General features: G+C 48.0%; 1 protein-coding gene across 1 annotated transcript in view; it reads left to right on the top strand.

The window, feature by feature from the left end:
- PSKH1 (protein serine kinase H1) overlaps positions 1–18,648 on the top strand; it is a 49,014-nt gene extending 30,366 nt beyond the window's left edge. The window contains exon 3 of the mRNA XM_061573212.1: positions 17,152–18,648. Within this exon, the coding sequence (XP_061429196.1) occupies positions 17,152–17,448 (297 nt within the window). The 3' untranslated portion in view covers positions 17,449–18,648. The remainder of the gene's footprint in view (positions 1–17,151) is intronic.
- Positions 18,649–24,317: the final 5,669 nt, after the last annotated feature.

The following is a 24,317-nucleotide window of genomic DNA, read 5'->3' as shown; positions in this document are numbered from 1 at the left end:
AAGGTAATACCCATCGCTTTCACACTCACATCCGCTGCTGTGTCCTATATATACGGGGTAGTATCTCTTGGAATCTCTCATTTACTTGATACAGCAAGCGTGCTGTGACGGTTCCACCTGAAGACGGAAGCTTGTGTTGCCTCTGACACGTCGTGATTTTTATTTAATTTAAATTTTACTTTTATAAATTTTAATTTTTTTACCTACGTGACTTTACCGGAAAAAAACCTAAGAATTTGGTAAAAGTTGCCCAAATAAAACGACGAAGGCTACAAACCAACTCCCCCCATCACACCTACGGGAGAGCGAGGTGTCCATGTCCGCGTGAGAACGCAGGCCAGTGTGCCACCTTCATCCGTATACCTTCTCGGGAGGCGAGTACATTTTTCGGAATTCCCAGCCCTCGCCGCGTGCTCATGCATACACGTGCACACATACGTACGTGTGTACGTACGTACCTACGTGTGTACGTACGTGCGCCTGGACACAATGCAGCTACAGCCAGGAGCAAGACAGATTACCGTGGCCAAATCCCATCGGTTGACAGTTACAATAGCACAATCGGGATGATATTGGGGGACAGGGGAAGATTAACTTTTTTTCTTTTAAGCCAACCTAAGCCATTCCCCCCCTTCTGTAATTATAAACAAGAGAAATTATTCGGGAGAAGCATCCCAACCCGGCCGTTCCGACCGCGTTCTGTTCGCTTAATTCGCATTCTCAAGCAAAGTCCTTTCAAACAATACACGGCAAGGGCCCAAGGTGCAAAAAGAAGGGCCATGTATGTGCCACGAGTGAGCGCGCATGCAACACAAAGACAAAGATCCCCCATATAGCCTTAACAGACTGTTGGGGCAAGTGCTGTTAGCGAGCTGCCTATGAAGGCCAGAACGGTACACGAGGGTGTGGGTGGCCAACACCACGCCCGGCCGCCTTTGTCTCCCCAGTGGCGATGTTTCCACACCATAGCAGTTACACATTTGAGGCTGAGTCGACCTAGGGGAGGCCCAGGACCGGTTCAAGCAATCGTCACCGGTGTTGGCCGTCAGCAAGAATCGAACTCGGGTCGCCGGGTTCGTAGCAGCGCCGAGCGCTAACCACTGCACCACCGCTCCCCACACGTGGCATTCTCCAGCAAAGTTCTTGCAAACAATACACGGGCAAGGGCCCACCGTGCAAAACAAGGGCCATTTATAACGCGCGCGCGCACGCAACACGTTGACGCGCGTACGGGTCCTTAAGTAGCCTCTGCTCATAAAAATCCATCACCACTTTACGCATAGCGCGTAGCTCACTTATGACGAGGGTGGAGGGAGGGGGGGGACGGTAGGTGACAGGTTCCCCACGATGGGTGACACCTTCAGCATTTCTCTCTCCACCGCCGAGGTAGTTTTTTGGCTCGAGACGTGGCGTGGAGCCAACCGACCGCGACGATTTACGTAAGCGAGCTGTGTTTGGTTTCTAGCCGCGGGGCTATACCATTACAAGCACGAATGTCAGCTGTTCCGCGATGCAACATGCGTGCGTGTGAGGATATATAAATAAGATGTTGAAGGCGCTTGCGGCCTTTATTTATTTAGAGCTCATTGTTTCGATGTAAGCGCATACGCGCTGCGGTGTTGTGTGACTATCTTTGAAAGTATAAAAAAGGGATTGTGCAGCGAGCAGGTGACGTGGTTGGTCCGCGCCCTGCGTGACGAGCCCCGGTGATCCGAGTTCGATACCCGGGACTTGGCTAACAGCGGTTCCGATTTGTGGTGATTATCTGATTTAAAAAAAACGAACTGGGTCCTTGGCCTCATCACGGTTGAAAGAATTCGCGTAAAACGATTCCTCATTCCAAACCCAAATAACTCAAAAGTCTCCTAAATCCGTATACGGTATGAAGAGCCATCATAAATCCCTATTGTATTCAGAGTAATACTCGTAATAATCCAGACAAAGGGTGATTTACAGGCGGCAAAGCGGCGGGCGCTATTGTATTTGGCCACGAGCTCAATTCCTCCGATCATTTTGGGGCGCCCGTTTGTTTTCAGAGGATCACGGTTCGAATCCAGCGGGCCGCACTGATTAATACTGCGGTGTGAGTATTCAGCGAACACATGCGTGCCTCGTGCTTCACGGGGGAGGTCCATCCGCAGGAGAGAGTAGGCCACATCGTGTGTGCCGTCATCACGGTCAAGATTTGAAAAATTCTACCGCAAACATCACTCAGTCAGAATATACTGGGTAAAAATAAAAAATGCGTATTCATAATAACAGTGCCTTGCACGCGAGGTGACATCACCGCAACTGCGTGTATAAAATGCAGCAGCCTTGCTTTGCACCAGCAAGATTCAAAATCGTGGCCGTATTACTTCAGGCAGCAGCAGCAGCAGAAGCAGCAGTCGGGTAATGAGATCACCGTACACGGGTTTCGTCCTTGGAAGGAATCATCATCGGCCACTACTGCCTTGCGACAGTCGCATTGTGTGAAATTTACGTTCCCTGTGACCAAAGAGGCGATAAATGTTTCCTCCTACAACATCAGAGTGCAGCGCCACATTAAATACGCACTACAATGACAATAGTTTAAAGCGATATTATTTTTTTTAGGGGGGGGGGCAGAGCTTTGTGACGTCATATTTGAGGGGGGGGGGTCTGACTTTTTGTGACGCCGTGTGACGATGGGGGGGGGGGGGGGAGTTAAAAATCGTCCAAAATCGCGTGACGTCATTTATGGACGGCCCCCAACCGCCGAGCCAATCGCGGCTGAGATGAAGGGTTCGAGTCCTGGTTTTAAAAACCGTCCGTGCGGAATAGAAATGTAAAAGGGTTCGTCTTTTTTATTCACTTAATTTGGCCGAATTCGAGCTCTTTAAGAACTAAAATATCGTACGGTCATATGACAGACACCATCATAGCGGTGCACCTTTTGGTGATCACGGGCCTCTTGCGGCGTTTTATTGAAATCGATTATTCGAAGGTCAATCGAGCAGCCGTTCGCGGAAGCACAGCTTTGCAATTGCTCCGCAAGAGATTTCCAAAAGGATCCGTTTTGATTTCACGGCATGAAGCCAATGCCAAGAGCGCAGCTGGGGAAGAGAATTCTGGAGGGACTGGGGCCGTCCATAAATGACGTCACGCGATTTTGGACTATTTTTGACACCCCCCCCCCCCCTCGTCACATGGCGTCACAAAAAAGTCAGACCCCCCCCTCAAATATGACGTCACAAAGCTCTGCCTCCCCCCACCCCGAAAAACATATTTCCATTTTAAAAATAAAACAAGCTTCAAATCGTTTCAATTTAAAGCTTTCGTGACTGCAGGGATTCATCTTCTTGGTTCTTTCGGTAAAGTCACGTAGAAGCTTCTACGTGACTTTACCGAAAGAACCAAGAAGATGCTTCAAATCGCTTTAAACTATTGTCATTGTAGTGTGTATTTAATGTGGCGCTGCACTCTGATGTTGTAGGAGTGTTGTTATAACAAATTATATATTTATTTAAATTCTAGATTTGAAGCTTTCGTGACTGCAAGGATTCATACTCTTAGGTTTTTTTTTACTTTACCGAAAAAACCTAAGAGTATTTATTTAAAGTTGCGCCTTTTGATGTGACGTCACATTTCTCAACCCCCCCCTCCCCTCGTCACACATCGTCACAAAAATCTGACCCCCCCTCCCCCCCAGGTGCGTGACGTCATTTATGGACGGCCCCATAGGTGAACAACACCAAGATATTGTTTGTAGGTTTAAAAAAAAAAAGGCTTAACAAAAATTCTTGGCATTTCACGAGAGGCATTATCCCTCACGTAAATCTCTGCCTGCGTCGTGGGTCGCACCTTTTGACATTCCCCGCGTTTGCCGTTCGCTCCGCGTGACCCAGAACTCACCACCGACCGACCGCTGACGCTGTTGTAACTTCGGAAGGCGTTGATTTAGTCGCTTGAATAAACAGTTCCGGACAGGCTGTAGACAACTTGCACAGAATCTGGTGGCTGCATTCCTTCTCGTCTTTTGAGAAACGCAAACAAAAATAACAAATCAGAATATTTTCACGCCGGCTTTCTTGGGCAAGAGGTTATTGCCTCGTCGCCTTGCGAGCGGCCACGCCAACGGCGGCGCTCGAACGAACGCGCGCGCGTGTGTGTGTGTCTGCGTTGCCGTGGGAATGTTGAGATTTTTTTAAAGCTAAAGTTTATAAAACTCCTGCTAATCCTGAAAACATTGTCTTTGTTGTCATCTGGGGGGGAGGGGGGAGATGAACGGGAGTCGATTTTCTGTAAAAAAAATAAAACGCGGGCACAAATGCCAAGGCTCCGTCGTGTCCAATTCGCGCAATACGTGCGGGTTACGAATCGTCCATAATAGAGGTTTTTTTTGGGTTAGATCACGTAAATAAATAAATGTGTCGTTAAACCCGCCACCACCCGACACAGCCAACTAGTAAGGGTTGTCACGTAAACAGAACGTGGCCAATTCGTCACTAGTACAGCACTAGCGTGTAGTGTATAGTAGTGTAGTGTAGAGTGTAGTGTACAGTGTAGTGTATAGTATAGTAGTGTAGTGTATAGTGTAGTGTATAGTAGTGTAGTGTATACCTGCAGTCGGAATGCAAACAAAAAACATAACTCTGATCATGTATTGTGGTCAATGCAAACATGACTCCTCGTAAAAAAGGTGTCAGTTTTGTTGCCAGATAAAAGGGTAAAAAACCAATTATCATATTTTGTTCCTGGCAAATGAGGTTCCAATGGTGTAAATGCTTACCCCGAGCTCTCATACTCTGATAGTGCATTGTCCTTGAGTTGTGCGCCTTTTGGCGTCATCTGGTCCAACACCATGTGAGACTAGGCTCTAAAGAAAGCTGTCTCGGGTGTGGACCAATCAATTTCAAGGACAGTGCATACATTATCAGAGTTGTGTTTTTTGTTTGCATTCCGACTGCAGGTATTGTGGTTAATGCAAACATGACTCCTCGTAAAAAAGGTGTCAGTTTTGTTGCCAGATAAAAAGGTAAAAAAACAATTAACAACTCTAGCACTCTCGCACAAACCTTCTGCTCTCCCGTGCGACATCAAATCCAACGCTCGCTCCCAAACATCAAAACCAACGCTCACTCCCGAAGTTAAAAATAACGCTGGCTCTGAAACATCAAAACCAACGTTCGCTCTGAAACATCAAATCCAACACTCGCTCACAAACGTCAAAACCAACACTCGCTCTGAAACGTTAAATCAACGCTCGCTTTGAAATATCAAAACCAACACTCGCTCTGAAATATCAAAACCAACGCTCGCTCACAAACATCAAAACCAACACTCGCTCTGAAATATCAAAACCAACACTCGCTCTGAAACATCAAAACCAACGCTCGCTCACAAACATCAAAACCAACACTCGCTCTGAAATATCAAAACCAACGCTCGCTCACAAACGTCAAAACCAACACTCGCTCTGAAATATCAAAACCAACGCTCGCTCACAAACATCAAAACCAACACTCGCTCTGAACCATCAAAACCAACACTCGCTCTGAAATATCAAATCCAACGCTCACTCTGAAATATCAAAACCAACGTTCGCTCACAAACATCAAAACCAAATGCTCGCTCTGGAACGACGCGGTGTGTGCATTTTTTTTTCTTCCCCCTTTGGCATTTTTTGTTTTTACATTTTTTGCATTCGTGCTGTTTACACAAAGGATGTGGATGACGCAGGTAGACGCCACTTAAACTCCTTCGGCAAATGTCACTTCAATCCGTGCTACAAATAAAATAAACTGAAAACGCTTCTTCTGTCGAGGTTCAAAAATAGGCTCCAAAAAAATGTCTCTTCCAGCCCCGGAGGGGAGAGGTGGGTTCCAGCTGCGGTCACGCACACCACCAATGCAAATTCTATGAAACCAAATCTTAAAACAAACGTATACAATCAAAACTCTGGTCGGTGTCTCCATACATTATTAGCACGGTTGGCTAAGTACGGTGCGAAACAACTTCAACATACATAATACGTACATATATGTCAATGCAATTCTGTTTTAGCCTGTCTGCCAATCGACTTTCCAGACCAATATTATCCAGCAACGGCATTTGTTTAAGCAAGTAGACTTGGAATCTCTCATTTACTTGATACAGCTATCGTGCTGTGACGGTTCCACCTGAAGACGGAAGCTTGTGTTGCCTCCGAAACGCCGTGATTTTTATTTTCTTTTTATTTTACTTTTATTAATTTAAATTAAATTTTTTACCTACGTGACTTTACCGGAAAAAAACTAAGAATATGAATACTTGCAGTCACGAAAGCTTCAAATCTAGAAGTAGACTCTGGACTGGCTTTGACATTCTCGGTCTGGTCACAGGATTACGAGAAGTACTTCGCCAAGAGCACTCCATCTAATCTACGATGGGCCCCTGATAAACGAAAGATCAATGTTGTACGTCATCGGCAGTCCCTCGGGGTTCGAGGATTGACGTCTGCGAGGTTTGGCGGTGGCTCTTGAGGTGGCCGAGGAATCAAATTCTGGATCCGCAGATCTTTGGGCATTGGGGGCACCACGTGGTTCCAGCTGGGTTGGCTTCCTTTTCCTTTCTAGATTTGAAGCTTTCGTGACTGCAAGGATTCATACTCTTAGTTCTTTCGGTAAAGTTACGTAGGTAAAAAATGAAATTAAAATTAATAAAAAAAATCACGACGTTTCGGAGGCAACACAAGCTTCCGTCTTCAGGTGAAACTGTCACAGCAAAATATCTGTATATTTCGTGATTTTTTTTATTTTTAATTAATTTTAATTTCATTTTTTACCTACGTGACTTTACCGAAAGAACTAAGAGTATGCTTCCTTTTCCTTTCTTTCTTGGCGGCGATCTGCTTCGGCATCTAGACGTTGGGTCTCGAAGTGGACCACGGCCTGGCGGCTATAAATGTTGTTACACAACGTGGTAGAGCAGCGGCTTCGCGGGACCGCCAAGCACACGACACTATTAACCAGCCCCGTATCACACACACACACATCCACGCTGTCTACAATTTGTACAACTCCCTGATGGCACGAGGAGCCTGAGAAGGTCAGGTGGTGTAAAGGTGCAGCCCTGAAATTTCTTGCTGATGCCAATGCTGGTGGAACAAGAACCTCTCCACTAGAGGGGAGCTCTAGAGAGCCTCCAGAGAGCCCCTCTGGAGGGTACCACAGGTGGCGAGATGTTAACGACCTCGCCTGGTATACAGGAGGTTTAGGGTCCGATCCTGACCCTGACGCCTGCTATATAATTTGAGTTTGCGTGTCTCTCTCTCCCCGTGGTGAGATGTAAACGACCTCGCCTGGTATACAGGAAGTCGTGGGTTCGATCCTGACCCTGACGCCTGCTATATAATTTAAGTTTGCGTGTCTCTCTCTCTCCGTGGTGAGATGTAAACGACCTCGTCTGGTATACAGGTGGTCGGTTCGATCCTGACCCTGACGCCTGCTGCTGTGTATTTGGAGTTTGCCTGTTCTCGCCGTGGTCGCATGGACTTTCCTCCGGGTCCTCCAGTTTCCCCTCCACAATTAGAATCAACGTCACGCGTTCAGAGTATTCGGTTGCTATAAATGTCCACACGGGAAGCCACCCCGTTGGGCCATCATTTGTGATAGCCCAGGTCGTTTCTGAAACAGATCTATAAATAGCTCCGTGTGTCTGTCCTGGTGAAATAAAAATAGTTCAGCTTTAGAATATATTTTGGCCTATTCCATCACGCTTGGCAGACGTCACGGAAGAAGTGGACGCGAGTCGCCCATGTCGCTTTGGCCCGCGCAATGCGGCGGAAAGGAGAGAAGAAAACCAAACGAGAAAAGACGTTAGTTTACACATTTTCAAAAATATCCCAGCGGCGAGCGCGCGAACAATGCCTTTTCTTTTTTTTGAGCCGCGGATAATTGCCGCCGTTGGTGGAAGGCGCTGTGGGCTCACGGCCCCGAAACAAAATAACTTCCAAATGCCATTTTAGCCTCTGCTGACGCAAAACCGTCGGCGAGGCATGTCAAGTATTGGCTTACTTCAACCCCCCCCTCCCCCATCCCACCCCGAGGGTCTCTCTCCCCTCTTGAGGTTCACACCTGAGCTTTGTTTGCCTTACCTGCACGCATTCTCCGCTCTCGCATCTACGCACGCACGAGCGCATGCCTGTCATTGGCGGGTTTGGGCTTTGGAGCAAAAATAAATAATGAACGGTTTTTTTTAGAAGAAGAAAAAAAAATCCTCAAAGGCAATGACGCGACGCGTCACGTTTACGAGGTGCACCTTTAAGTCTCGATTGAGAACTCATTTCTTTAGAACTGCTTCTTGTTGTCGCCCTTCTTCCCGCGCACCTCCGATTAGCACGGTTGGCCACGTACGGTGTGAAAGAAGTTTAACGTACATACGTGCGTACCACACCGCGGACCTGCCGATCGACTAACTACGCTGTCTGCACTTGTTTATATTGCCGGGCGGACAGGGAGATTGCACGCACCGGAGGGTGACCTCTACGTCGCAAGTCCACCGTGGCCGACCCGTAAATCCAGACCGTGACCGATGGACCAACCGGCGAATTTCAGACGTGACGTTGAATGACGTCGGCGTGAAACCACACACAGTTCCCCAGGCAGCCGATTGCCCACGTGCGTGGCTTCTTTGGCCCGGGTTTTTACGTCAGCGAAATGAATTCGGGGTGTGAGCGCATTTCTCGCCGTCGCCGTTTATACTTCAATAACGTTTACGCCGGGTTAATTATAGGCACCGTACATTAAACGCGTGCGGGCGTGTGTGTGTGCGTACGTGCATACTAAAACGTTAAAAGGTTAAATCTTGTCTCGTCATCGGTATGTACTGTCGCGCAAGCGGACACTGCGGGCGTTATTTTTGGAGAAAATGTTAAAGTAGCAGCGTTCCCACGTGCACGAACAAGAAAGTTTTCAATCAGCACCGCGTATGGACAGTGATCAACAATAATGGAGCAAAAAGCTGAATGAGCACGTTTGTGGATTACACTTCCGATGAGCGTGGTTGGATACGCGCGGTGCGAAATAATTATCAACATACAAACATACACTTTCCTGCTTGTTTGCGGCAATAGGTTCAGCAGCTAAATGGCAATGCCGAGGTCTACTGGCCACAACGAGAGGGCTTCGGGAGAGGGAGATTGTGTAGGCCACGTTCCTCCGTTGAAGGAGCGTCGTCTATGATGGTTTTACTCCGTGGCCCACGGAGTTGCTTGGCCACAATCGCACTGCTGCGGCTTTGTCTTTAATGTATCTCTGTGTGTCTCTATGGATCACTATGGGTTTACTATACGGTCAAAAGTCTGTGTTGCATGGACACAATCGCACTGGTGTGGCTTTGTCTTTAATGTATCTCTGTGTGTCTCTATGGATCACTATGGGTTTACTATACGGTCAAAAGTCTGTGTTGCATGGACACAATCGCACTGGTGCGGCTTTGTCTTTAATGTATCTCTGTGTGTCTCTATGGATCACTATGGGTTTACTATACGGTCAAAAGTCTGTGTTGCATGGCCACAATCGCACTGGTGTGGCTTGACTTTCATTCATCTCTGTGTCTCTATGGATCACGATGGGTTTACTATGCGGTGGCGCGTGTCTTTAATTTCCCATTCATGAAGGAGACGTTGTGCATCTGCCCGCCTGTTGATGGTTCCACCGGTGTTGGCTTCGAGGAGGAACATCGAAGGCACGAGGTGTGACGGAGTTACACTGAACCAAAGGGCGAGAAACGCATCAGATCACCAAAACAAATGCCAATCAGAGACATCGCACTGACCGTTGAGAACAAGAGGGCTCAGGCAAGACACATTGCTCGTAGGGATGGAGCCATGTGAGAGATGGTGCCTGACCGCTGTGAAGGTGGAGGGATGAAAGCAGGTTAAAATTCGGGAAATCACGTCGCTTTCTGGACAGAGAGAGAGGCGCTGGCGACTGATTGGATTTTCTGTCACACTTTACATTGCGGGTGCTGAGGAAACCGGACACGTTTTCAGTCGACAAAGGCGCAGTTTTGAATTGACGTATGAGCGGCCTTATACGAGTAGACATCGAGTCTGGTAACATCAAGGCGACCCTTGAGACCCTGCGACATGTCCATAGATACATACGTTACGTTATTGTATCGGGGGTTAGTCGCAATGGTGCAGTGGTTTGTGCAGTGCGCCGTGAACCCAGTGACCTGAATTTTATTCCCTGCCACGATAGCTGAACCGGTCCTGGGCTGTCCCACCACCAAACCGACCTGACCAGCGTCACTTTCTTGTGCATGACGGGAACAACTTGTAATGCCATGTCTAGGTTTGGTGATCCACTCAGTGGCTTCTATGAGATATTCAGTGTGGAACAAAAAACTATTTATTATTTTATCAGGGAAGGCCCACTGAGCTTGTTTTCAGAAGTGACCTGGCTATTACAAATGATAGCTCATTCAAGTGGCTTATCATGTGGAAATGTATAGCAGCCAAATACTCTAAACGCACGTTGATTCTGACCCGGAGAAAAATCCATGTGACTACATGGAGAGAGAGAGAGACACGCAAACTCCAAATATACATCAGGCATCAGGGTCGAGATCGAACCCACGTCCTCCTGCATACCAGGCGAGGTAGTCAACATCTCCCAGCCACCGTGATGATGATGAGAGAGAGAGACACGCAAACTCCAAATATACAGCAGCAGGCGTCAGGGTCGGGATCGAACCCATGTCCTCCTGCATACCAGGCGAGGTAGTTAACATCTCCTAGCCACCGTGATGATGATGAGAGAGAGAGACACGCAAACTCCAAATATACAGCAGCAGGCGTCAGGGTCGGGTTCGAACCCACGTCCTCCTGCATACCAGGCGAGGTAGTCAACATCTCCCAGCCACCGTGATGATGATGAGAGAGAGAGACACGCAAACTCCAAATATACAGCAGCAGGCGTCAGGGTCGGGATCGAACCCATGTCCTCCTGCATACCAGGCGAGGTAGTTAACATCTCCTAGCCACCGTGATGATGATGAGAGAGAGAGACACGCAAACTCCAAATATACAGCAGCAGGCGTCAGGGTCGGGATCGAATCCACGTCCTCCTGTATACCAGGCGAGGTAGTTAAAATCTCCTAGCTACCATGATGATGATGAGAGAGACACGCAAACTCCAAATATACAGCAGCAGGCGTCAGGGTCGGGGTCGAACCCACGACCTCCTGTACACCAAGCGAGGTAGTTAACATCTCCTAGCCACCGTGATGATGATGAGAGAGAGAGACACGCAAACTCCAAATATACAGCAGCAGGCGTCAGGGTCGGGATCGAACCCACGTCCTCCTGCATACCAGGCGAGGTAGTTAACATCTCCTAGCCACCGTGATGATGATGAGAGAGAGAGACACGCAAACTCCAAATATACAGCAGCAGGCGTCAGGGTCGGGATCGAACCCACGTCCTCCTGCATACCAGGCGAGGTAGTTAACATCTCCTAGCCACCGTGATGATGATGAGAGAGAGAGACACGCAAACTCCAAATATACAGCAGCAGCAGGCGTCAGGGTCGGGATCGAACCCACGTCCTCCTGCATACCAGGCGAGGTAGTTAACATCTCCTAGCCACCGTGATGACGATGAGAGAGAGAGACACGCAAACTCCAAATATACAGCAGCAGCAGGCGTCAGGGTCGGGATCGAACCCACGTCCTCCTGCATACCAGGCGAGGTAGTCAACATCTCATAGGCACCGTGATGACGATGAGAGAGAGAGACACGCAAACTCCAAATATACAGCAGCAGGCGTCAGGGTCGGGATCGAACCCACGACCTCCTGCATACCAGGCGAGGTAGTCAACATCTCCTAGCCACCGTGATGATGATGAGAGAGAGAGAGACGCAAACTCCAAATATACAGCAGCAGGCATCAGGGTCGGGATCGAACCCACGTCCTCCTGCACACCAGGCGAGGTAGTCAACATCTCCCAGCCACCGTGATGATGAGAGAGAGAGACACGCAAACTCCAAATATACAGCAGCAGGCGTCAGGGTCGGGATCGAACCCACGTCCTCCTGCATACCAGGCGAGGTAGTTAACATCTCCTAGCCACCGTGATGATGATGAGAGAGAGAGACACGCAAACTCCAAATATACAGCAGCAGGCGTCAGGGTCGGGATCGAACCCACGACCTCCTGTACACCAGGCGAGGTAGCTAACATCTCATCGCCACCGTGGCGCCCCACAACCGTAAGCAGGGCCACCCACAATAGATCTTAGTGGTTAGGTTGATGCGATATGTTCCAGCCTAGTGAAGTATGGTCAACGGACCCTCCCCCCTCCCCCCATGTGTGACAATCCATTGGGAAGTATCCACCCAGGAGTGGACCGACAAGCAGGGCAGGAAACAAGCAGAGGGAATTATGATGCAGAAAGCCGTCGATCAAACCTCGTCAGATCTCCGTAGCTAAGCAGGCTTTTATCCTGGATGTTTGCTTGGATGGGCGACGACCATGTTATTAAACAGGTGTTGAGTAGGCTGTGACAGGGCTGCGTGGTTGGCAATATAAAATGTTGTCCATAATATATATAAAATATGTTGCCCATAAAATGTTGTACTGTATTATAACCCCATGGAAATGACCTTCGCCTTCACCAACCCGCTCCGGCCAGTGTGGTGAAGTTCGATCAGTGACCCACGTGACCCCCCCCCCCCCTCACTCCACAATGCGCAGGGCATGGCAATGCCCTCGTCTAGCAGCGGAGCCACAAAAGAGCAGCGCACTTGCGTCCTACAGAATGGCCGCAACAAAAATCAGTTTTTAGATTTTCAAAAGCGGACAAGAAAGGCGGAAGGCGGGGGGGGGAGGTGAAAAATGCAACGCCGCCGAGGTCTTTTTAAGATCTTTTTAAGATCTTGACCGGCCGACGCCGAACCAGATGGCTATACAAGCTCCCATCGTTTGAGGAAACCAGGTTGTTAAAACAACGACGCCAGCAAGAAAGCAAGCAAGCAAGCTCAGCCCGGTAATGCTTGGCCCACTTGTTTACGTTCAAAAAGGCAACCGTCCGAGACGTAAGCCGCCGTTGTCCCTTCTGTGCTGTGCGCAAGTGACACGATCTGAACGCGCTGCTGTTGACCCGTTGCTATAAACGTTTCCTCGAAGTCCTGAGAATGATGAAAGCAAAACCACGGCAAGCTGGGTGAACACAGGGGGGCTTGCAGCCAGGGGGCATTTGGATTTTACTAAAACTAAACTACGAAGCTATTTGTTATTTTACCAGGCAAGGCCCCACTGAGCTATCTAGATATTTTTCAGAGGCAGCATGGCTATCGCAAATGATAGCTCAACGAAGCGGCGTTATCATCGCGTGGAAATTCACATCGTCCAAATACTCCGAAACGCTTCTTGCTGATTTTCAACACGGAGGGAAAACCCGAAGGACCCGGAAAAAATAAATCAGGGTCGAAACCGCGACCTCCTGCATACCAGGCGAGGTAGTTAACATCTCGGCCCCCCAACCCCCAAATATATATCCTGCTTAGTTTCGGAATGTTTCAGATTTTTGGCATTTAAATGAAAAATCCAAAACTTACTCCTAGATGATATATCTTATCTTTTTTACACAGTATATTCTAAGTCTCTTTACAGAGATTATAACATTGTACATAAGATGAAAGTGTTTGAGATAATAAAGAGTGGGGTTGTCGTTATTAAAAGTTGTAGTGGTGTAGTTATGGTGACAGGCAAACAGTCGGGAGTGGTTTAGGAGGGGTTTGGGTAGTGGTAGGGGTAGGGGTGGGGGTTGGGGTGGTGATAGGGGTTGGGGTAGTGATAGGGGTTGAGGTGGTGATAGCGGTAGTGGTAGGGGGTTGAGGTGGTGATAGGGGTTGGGGTCGTGATAGGGGTTGGGGTAGTGGTAGGGGTTGTGATAGGGGTTGGGGTGGTGATCGGGGTTGGGGTAGTTGTTGGGGTAGTGGTAGGGGTAATGGTAGGGGTTGTGGTAGTGATATGGGTTGGGGTGGTGATAGGGGTTGGGGTGGTGATGGGGGTTGGGGTAATGGTAGGGGTTGGGGTGGTGATAGGGGTTGGGGTAGTGATAGGGGTTGGGGTGGTGGTAGGGGTTGGGGTGGTGATAGGGGTTGGGGTAGCGGTAAGGGTTGGGGTGGTGATAGGGGTTGGGGTGGTGGTAGGGGTTGTGGTAGTGATAGGGGTTGGGGTGGTGATAGGGGTTGGGGTAGCGGTTGGGGTAGTGGTAGGGGTTGGGGTGGTGATAGGGGTTGGGGTAGTGGTAAGGGTTGGGGTGGTGATAGGGGTTGGGGTAGTGATAGGGGTTGGGGTAGTGGTAGGGGTTGGGGTGGTTGTAGCTGGGGGCAGAAGCAGGGAGTAGCAGCAGCATGGCCTATGGAGAAGAGATTGGGTTTAAAGGGAAGAACTACATTTTTGAATGAATGTTGTTTCATTATTTCAGATTGATCCGAAGTAAGACAGACGGGCAGGCGAAATTACGTCATTATATTGTCAGTTGCGCCCATTTCCTGTCAAAAGTCGCGTCACTCGGCATCCTCGGGCGCGATGATGCCACTTTGGCGAGCACGAAGACACGCTAAACTACGTCCCTTAAAAGATCCGATAAACAAATATCCTAAATCGTCATAAAAACACACAAATTATGGAACTCGTCCCCCGTAACGGTTACAACGCAATAACTCGTTTGCACCGTGATGCATGCTCCGGGCAATGTAATCATTATAATTAAAGCTGTAGCATCGCCCTGCGCGTTACACTGCCATTCACGTGCAATTGAATTGACTTTCATGAATCTTCACAACGCTTGTGTCACACTTTAAAACGAGAACCGAAACAAGCAAGGGGTGGGAATGGCAATGGAGCTTTTGGCACGGAGGAATTGGGTGGTGGTGTTGTTGGTGGTGGTGGTGTTGGTGGTGGTGTTGTTGGTGGTGTTGGGGGTGGTGTTGGTGGTGGTGTGGGTGGTGTTGGTGGTGTTGGTGGTGGTGTTGTTGGTGGTGTTTGTGGTGTTGGTGGTGGTGGTGGTTTTGGTGGTGGTTTTGGTGGTGGTGTTGGCGGTGTGGGTGGTGTTGGTGGTGGTGTTGGTAGTGTTGGTGTTTGTGGTGTTGGTGGTGGTGTGGGTGGTGGTGTTGGTGGTGTTGGTGGTGGTAGTGTGGGTGGTGATGTTGGTGGTGGCAGTGTAGGTGGTGTTGTTGGTGGTGTTGGTGGTGAAACAGTGAAGGGAAAGAAATGAATGCGTAAAGAGAGGGTCCTTAAAACCATGACAGTCCCAGGCCCACATCTAACTTATCCCTGGTGCTCTACACCAGTGCGTCTTCTTGACCTGGGGTGCACGCTGTACCCCCAGTGGATGTGAGATGCCTTTTCTGGGTGGTGCGAGCCATTTGACAGATTTTTTTAGGAGGTAAATCATCGGAAACACAAATTGAGCACGGGCGCGTGAGTAACAACTTACTTTGTTTCATCAAACCCCTTTGTATTTATTCTCGTTGTACAATTTTTTTCATAACGACTGAGAATCAAAGAGCTGCACGGCTGCAGTAAATGCTCAGAACCGCTGCTCTGCACACTGCGTCTCGCTGTACAGGTATCCCTCGATTTGACGAAAGGGATGCGTTGTATCAAAAACAGACGGGCGGAAACGACATTTCGTAAAATCTCATTAATCTTAACAGAAAAAAAGTTCACGATATAAAAATTCGAATGAACGCAAATATGAAAACGATTGAATGATAATTTTAATTTAAACCAGGAAAAAAAAATTCGCCTTTTCGGGGAATTCACCAAAAAGATCTGCAGGCTGGAGTGAGCGGTAAGGTGATGTGGAGGCGTTGCTGTTGCACTTGAAGGGGATCCCGTGACACCGTCGCGGACAGATGCCACGGACCCTGCCGCGTGGCTTCTTCTCGTCCGACGATCTCGCGGCGTGTGGCCGTGGTCGGAATTTCGTGCACGTGGGAAATTCGATTTCTATTCTTAGGTTTTTTCGGTAAAGTCACGTAGGTAAAACAGAAAAATTAATAAAAGTAAAATAAAAATAAAATAAAAATCACGACGTTTCGGAGGCAAACGTCGTGATTTTTATTTTATTTTACTTTTATTAATTCAAATTTTAATTTTTTACCTACGTGACTTTACCGAAAAAAACCTAAGAATATGAATCCTTGCAGTCACGAAAGCTTCAAATCTAGAAATTCGATTTCGTTCATCGAAAAACGCCCCCGTGGATCTGTCGATTGCGTTCGTGAAATCGAGGGATGCCTCCATAATGCAGGTTTTTTTTTTGCGTTAGATCGACTTTGGCCATACGTCGGCTTTTTCTATTTACACAAAAATGCCGTTGCTTGGAGCCGCTGGTGCTCACTACCTTCACAGGCGGCAGCGACGATTTAATTCGAAAGCAAAAATAATTTTTTCGTTTTTTGAACTTGCGGACACGAAAATGGCTTTCCAACCTCTAGAAACTTTTGCACGGTTCGGCTTCGAATGTAAAAATAAAAAAATCCAAGTTGCACCGAAGCTTGCAGGCGTCGCTTAAGAGCGCCGAATCTAGTTTTGAGTGTGCTATATTTTGGAAACAAACGCGTATGTATACAAGAATAATAATACATTACAGACCGCCGTCAATCCTTTGATGAATCTTTTTCCTCCCACTGAGGTTTAAAGCAGGTGTGCATTAGATCCATCTGTCTGTCTATGATAGGGGAGGGGATGGGGGTGGAAGTGCACCTGGCCTGGCACAGGCGCCGTGGTGATGTCACCGTAACTTAGCGGCGAATGGTGGGTATTGGTATTGGGGGGGGAGGGGGGGCATAACTGTCGTAGAGATGAACCAATATCAGAAAACCCGTGTATAAAAATGCGTAGTGATTAGGGGGGCTAACCCTACAGAAAACCGGCCACATTGATTAAATGACCACCCGCATCCATCATCCCCAGCCGCCTATCGGAGTCCCCTTTGCTACATCGCAGCCCTCGGCTGACACTGCTCCCAGAGCACCCGGTTGCAAGCGTCGCAGCCGCCGTCGTCGCGACGAACCGAGCATTTCCGAGGGCAAGCGCGCGCCCGTCGGGGGTATCGCTGCGTCCCTCGCCCTTGCGCCGCTGATTTCTATTCCCCACCCCCTCCTCCGCCCGTCGTCTCTGCAAGCAGCCGTGGCCGAGCGTGTCGAACCTGGCCAAGGACTTCATCGACCAGCTGCTGAGCGTGGAGCCGACGAAGCGGCTGAGCGCGGCGCAGGCGCTGCGACACCCGTGGGTGGTGACGATGGCGGCCGACTCGTCGGCCAAGGACCTGCACCGCTCCATCTCGCAGAACCTCATCAAGCGCGCGTCCTCGCGCCAGAGCAACAAGTCGGTTCACTCGACGCGCTCCGCCAAGTCGGCCCGTGCACGCCGAGCTCGCGAGCGTGAGATCCGCCAGCTCAACCTGCGCTACCTCGAGCAGTGAGCGGCGCACGCGGAGGAGGTGAAGGAGGCACGGGCAGCAGTAGCAGCTAGGGAGGCGGCGGCGGTGGAAGCAGCTTGAAGCTCAAAACTGAAGCAGCAGGCAGCAGCAGGAGTGGCAGCACCAGCAGCAGTGGACAGAGAAGTGGGAGGAGCAGCAGCATTAGCGGCGGAAGCTGCAGCAGCAGCAGCAGCAGCTGGAGTAGCATCTGTAGAAGCCACAGTAGCAGCAGCATCATCATCATCAGATGGGCAGTAGCGCCAGCAGCAGCACCAACTGGAGGGCAGTGGTAGCAGCAGTAGCAGCTTAACCAGAGCGCAGAGTCTGACTTCCAAGTGACCCCTAACCCACAAAGTGGCTACTGCACTCTTGCCCTCTGGAAGCGCAAGAAGTGGCTGCTGTCAAACCGCTGAGTGGCGAGCTCGTGGTGAAGGTGGCAGCACGTCGGGAGGTGGGAGGTTGCCGCTGCTATTAGAGCGACAGCTTTAGGAGCGAGGCTGAGAGGACATTCGCACAGCCAACAGGCCAATGGAGGCCCAGTGGAGAACTTGCAACGTTTCAATCCATCATTGTGTATTTACGGTTGTTTTGATGAATGGCGATACGATTAAAATGAGAAATATATCCTTGCACCTGCATTCATACCTGCTGAGGCACTTTTCCATTGAAATGAACAACAATGACTGAGCACAGAGGCTCGCGACCGAGGTAAATCTGGCCGGGTGTATGACACAGGGGGCTGGGGGGTTGTTGGTGGTGGTGGTGGTGGCAGCATTGGTTGATGGAGATTGACGGTACTGTAGCAAAAAAAAAACATGCTGGTGTTATTTTTATCACGACGATCGGGCCACAGAACCTGCTGCAGATTCGCCAAGACAAACAGTCTCTTGTAATGTAGACCTGGGTTCAATTACCGACGATGATAAGAACCGTCCAATGAAACTGGTTCAAACACTCGCGATACATGCATCGAACTGTGTACGTTAAAATCATGTGTTTCTGGCATTGACAACACGATAGATCTCATAGATTCATAGCCACTTTAGATTCTACGTACGCCACAATCGCCAAGCGAGAGCTCGGTGAATCAAGTATTTTTTCTTACCTTATGAAACTGTTACGGTGCATGTAGTGGTTTAACACGTAGGCTTTTCGGGACCAATATTATTCATAATAAAGTTGTTGGGTTAGATCGCGTTATTTATAAATGTGTCGTAACCCTCCACCACCCGACACGGCCAATCAGCAAAAAAAGTGTCACGTTGACAAAAGACAAAATAGTTCACTGCTTTAGCCCACCGGTGTGTTGAAGCGTGAAACCACAACATTTATAAATTTTTGAGTAGCACGACGTTTCGCTGGTAATTGCATCCAGCATCATCGGGCAATTCGCCAGAATGGTGAGGCTCTGCTCTTGCTCCCGGTCACTGCTAAAGCAGTGAACTATTTGTCTTTTGTCAAGGTGACACTTTTTTTGCTGATTGACCGTGTCGGGTGGTGGAGGGTTACGACACATTTATAAATAACGCGATCTAACCCAAAAACGTTGATCATGCAGTGGTTATGAATCTATAGAATCTGCAATAGTACAAAAGCCATGAACATACATCATTCACCAACCCACACGAGCCTTCGAATCGATTTTAATTGCCGGTTCATTGTTTCACCTGTAGTGGAACAGACTTATGCCGCCATGGATTCTTGACGCACGCGCGATGGGAAAAAAAACAACAAGATACTCAATTTTACAGATTGAATTCTGCTGCAAATATGGTATTGTGGGCATCGGATACAATAATCCCGATCCACTTCATGCACGTAGGCCAAGGGGTGGAGACGCTTAAAAAGGCCTGTGGATCAAACGTGACCTGCTCACGTCATTTCATACGGCCCACAGTCAAACGAAGCCGACCAATTCGTAAAACCGCCTGCAAATTTTTTTAAAATATTTATCCACAACTGCGACCAACATCTTTGCGCGGCCGCTTGCCCCCTTCGAAAAATGCGACCCCGGCATTGACACCGAGAGCCTGAGCTGTGCGTCGCTCGTGTGTGTGGCCCGGCGAAGCGTCATTTTCGAAAGCCGTATTTGTCGGCCCCCCAGTAAGGGAAGGGGTTCTCCACCCCCTGGTCTTGGCGGACCAAAAAAACAAATCAAACCCAGCCGGATCGCCATGCGCACACCGCCCAAGGAGTGCCAAACTATTGAGGGTGTCGCACTCCCACGGCGGTTCTCGGTTCAGTTTAAGTCCCCCGAGTAATTGACGCAAGAGTATTTATAAAATTAATTAGATTTTTTTTGTCTCTCTGCAAATATCTCTGTGCCAAGAGGCTGCGTGATATTTTTGGAGGATTTACACCATTGGAACCTCCTTTGCCAGTAACAAAATATGATAATTGTTTTTTAACCCTTTTATCTGGCAACAAAATTGACACCTTTGAGTTGTGTGCCTTTTGGCGTCATCTGGTCCAACACCATGCGAGACTAGGCTCTAAGGAAAGCTGTCTCGGGTGTGGACCAATCAATTTCAAGGACAGTGCATACATTATCAGAGTTGTGTTTTTTGTTTGCATTCCGACCGCAGGTATTGTGGTCTATGCAAACATGACTCCTTGTAAAAAAAGGTGTCAGGTTTGTTGCCAGATAAAAGGGTAAAAAAACAATTATAATTTTCGGAGGAGTCGGAGGGAGGCAGGAGGAGGGGGGGAGGAGGAAGAAGCTACACCTTTGGTAGCCGTTACCAACTTTGTTTTTTTTTTATTGTAGCGCTCTGATATCTCAAAGGAGCCCAAAAACACAAAGAGCTCTTTTCCAGGAGACATGTCCCTATGCTCCGTACAGGCCGGTTTGATTTGAAGAGCCATTAAGAGAAAGTGCGACTTTGTAATTTAAAGGCAGATGCAGCACCGTGATAGCACTCCAGTGACATCGCCGCTGTGCATTTCAATGCAGTGACATCCTCAGAGAGCTCATGGTGGTGCTCTTGACCGCAGCTGTAAAAGTCTTCGTAAGATCATTACCGAAGCTTCACGGACGCAGCCTGGATACATAGCTACAAGAAATTAGAGAACGTCGCACACCCACCCTGACCAATCGACATACCGCACAGAGTGCGGTATTTGCGCGTGGTGTAACTGTAAGTGTCTACAGGGACTCGTCTACTTACGAACGAGTTAGGTTCCAGAGGTCTGTTCGTAAGTCGATTTGTTCGTAAGTCCAACTTTAGTCCTGCCAATTCCAAACATGTTGTACGGTCTCCTTTTCCAGTAGCAAAATGTGATAATTGTTTTTTTACTCTTTTATCTGGCAACAAAACGGACACCTTTGAGTTGTGCGCCTTTTGGCGTCATCTGGTCCAACACCATGCGAGACTAGGCTCTAAGGAAAGCTGTCTCTGGTGTGGACCAATTAGTTTCAAGGACAATGCATTTATAATCAGTGTGTTTTTTGTTTGCATTCTGACCACAGGTATTGTGGTTAATGTAAACATGATTCCTTGTAAAAAAGGTTTGTTTTGTTGCCAGAAAAAGGGGAAAAAAACGATTATGTTGTACGGCGTGTACACGAAAGACAGGGAATGTCTTTACAAGTTGTATAATCTCCTGTAGATGTAGATGCCACTGGCTCTTCACGTTCTGCAGACGTAGATACCACCACCGTCCATCTATTACACGGGGCAGTTGAACTTACGCCTCTCAGTCTGAACGGGCAACTGGACATAGGGACAGGTTTGTTCGTATCTCTGAAAGTTCGCAAGTCAAATGTTCGTAAGTAGACGAGTCCCAGGATAGGTGTTCACATATCTGACATTTTCAAGTATCGTGCCTATACCAGGATCCCCAGCGAGTTGGATATGCGACGTACTGGATTTGTTTTTGGTTTTGTTTCATTTTCCTTTCACATTTGGAGCACACAAAGACAGAGATCCCCTCGATAGTCTTAACATAGAAGGGAAAGAATAAAAGAATAAAAATAAAACATAATAAAATCATTCTCACGACGTTTCGGCCACAACGCAAGCAGCCGTCCTCAGGTGAAGAACAGGTCTGTCTTTCCGACAAGAAGATGAATCCCTGCAGTCACGAAAGCTTTAAATCTAAAAGTCTTAACATACTTTTGGGGCAAGTGCTGTGAGCGATGTTGCGCCTATGAAGGCTGGCACGGCACACGAGGTGGTGGGTGGCCAGCACCACAGCCTGGCCGCTTTTGTCTCCCTCGTGGCGATGTTTACACACCGCACCAGGTACTCGCTTGAGGCTGAGTCGACCTAGGGGAGGCCCATGACCGGTTCAGATAATCGTCACCGGTGTTGGCCGTGAGCGGGAATGGAACTTGGGTCGCCGGGTTCACAGCATAGCATAGCGCGCTAACCGCTACACTCACTTTGCACGCAGACACTTAACAGGAGTGTGGGCGAGATCCGGTACCCGTGAGTGAGAGTGGATTATTTAACACCACTCATTTTGATTTATAGCTTTCGTGACTGCAGGGATTCATATTCTTGGTTCTTTCGGTAAAGTCACGTAGAAGGGAAATAAAATAATAAAAATATTAAACAATCAAATTCTCACGACCTTTCGACCGCAACACAAGCAATCATCAGGTGTGAAATCCACAGCAATACATTTTCTTGATGATGAAAAATTTGATGATGAAAATTTCTTGCTGTGGATTTCACACCTGATCATGATTGCTTGTGTTGCGGTCGAAACGTCGTGAGAATTTTATTGTTTAATATTTTTATTTTCCTTTTATGTAACTTTACCGAAAGAACCAAGAATATGAACAACACTCGTTTCAAATGGGGTTCACATCATTCACCGTCACTGGCCACGGAGTGGGAATTAGAACCACTGATGTGACGCCAACTCAGTTGGGCAGAGACGAGTCAATCATCACGTGTGGGTTACGTGGACCAAATCGCGCCTGGGTGGATTTCTGTTGATCTTAAGCTGCAAAGAAACGTCTCAAGATGTCGAACTTATTTGCCTCCCCGTCCCCCCCCCCCCACACAATTGTAAGGAAAAGTTCGAAACAATCTCATCACTTAATTGTATCACCAGTAACCATGCCAACAAGAAATGAGGGTCAACGTGCAATTATTATTACATTGCAATCGAGGGTGCACATGAGGTTCCATCAAAAGAGTGGACACTGTTTGGTATTCGTTACCTTGGTAAGGAAAGTGTGCACGGTGCTGTGTACACTCTCTTAAGGTGTGTATACTGCCGTGTATGTACGTGTCGACATTATACAACAATGTGCGTTGGGAAAGAAACCACTAACCAGTGTTGTCATCGGTAAAGTCACGTAGGTAATAAGTATAACCCGTAAAAACAAAGTTTTCACTCTAAATCCTTTATATGCGTGGCGGCTAGAGTCCTCTCGTCCTCTGGCTTGAGATGGCTGCCACCTATGGGTCAGATGATTGTCTGCCAGTATTAAGCAATTGGTAATTAAATATTTAATTTGTTTTCCCTAAACAGTGTAAAATTTTGGAAAAACATTTTCACGAACATTAATTGTCTCGCACAACGAGTCTGTGTGCAAAATGTCAGCTCGATTGGATCACGGGAAGTGGGTTAAAAAACGACCGAAAGATTTGCATGGTCGTAAGCAAGCAAGCAAGCACGCAAGCAAGCAAGCGAACTTAATATAAAGGATTTAAAAAAGAAAATAAATAAATTAAATCACGTCGTGATTACTGTACAGTAATTTTGCTGTGACGGTTCCACCTGAAGACGGAGGCTTGTGTTGCCTCCGAAACGTCGTGATTAAATGTATTTCTTTTCTTTTACCTACGTGACTTTACCGAAAAAACCAAAGAGTATGGACCCTTGCAGTCATATTGGCGGACCATAAAAGTGTTACATTAGTCATTGTCACCGCGCACTAATGAGCATTGCTTGGCAGAGGTGTGGACTCGAGTCATGTGACTTGGACTCGAGTCAGACTCGAGTCATGAATTTGATGACTTCAGACTCGACTTGCATAACAATGACTTTGTCCCACCTCTGAGGTGTGGACTCGAGTCATGTGACTTGGACTCGAGTCAGACTCGAGTCATGAATTTGATGACTTCAGACTCGACTTGCATAACAATGACTTTGTCCCACCTCTGAGGTGTGGACTCGAGTCATGTGACTTGGACTCGAGTCAGACTCGAGTCATGAATTTGATGACTTCAGACTCGACTTGCATAACAATGACTTTGTCCCACCTCTGAGGTGTGGACTCGAGTCATGTGACTTGGACTCGAGTCAGACTCGAGTCATGAATTTGATGACTTCAGACTCGACTTGGACTTGCATAACAATGACTTTGTCCCACCTCTGTTGCTTGGTGACTACTTCTATTGGCAGTCCCCGGTCGAAATTCCACATTCACATGACGGTGCACGGCGCGTCTGCAGGACATCTACTTGTGAATTCTCATAACGTGGTATCGATTTGATCGTTCTCGGCGAAAGTGATGCGGCAGGTTGAGCCCCGAGCAGGATTGGAACTTTCAACTTTCCCGCTGTGTTACAGCGCCACCCAGCCGGGCGAAAGAATTGTCGGCATCGTGACAGAGAGATGTCGTGACAAAAAAAAAATTAACCCGTAAAAACAAAGTTTTTCACTATAAATCCTTTATAGGCGTGGCGGCTAGAGTCCTCTCGTCCTCTGGCTTGAGATGGCTGCCACCTATGGGTCAGATGATTGCATTGCACCATTAAGCAATCGGTAATTAAATATCATATTTTTGTCCTAAAAAGTGTAACATTTTGGGAAAAAAATTTCACGAACATTAATTGTCACGCACAACGAGTCTGTGTGGAAAATGTCAGCTCGATTGGATCACGGGAAGTGGGTTGAAAAACGACCGAAAG

This window comes from Lethenteron reissneri, chromosome 52 (genome assembly GCF_015708825.2).
Source record: "Lethenteron reissneri isolate LAM-NWPU_2019-01 chromosome 52, ASM1570882v1, whole genome shotgun sequence".
NCBI lineage: Eukaryota > Metazoa > Chordata > Hyperoartia > Petromyzontiformes > Petromyzontidae > Lethenteron > Lethenteron reissneri.
The sequence above is the reverse complement of the archived record's forward strand: the minus strand, read 5'-3'. Positions and strand labels throughout refer to the sequence as shown.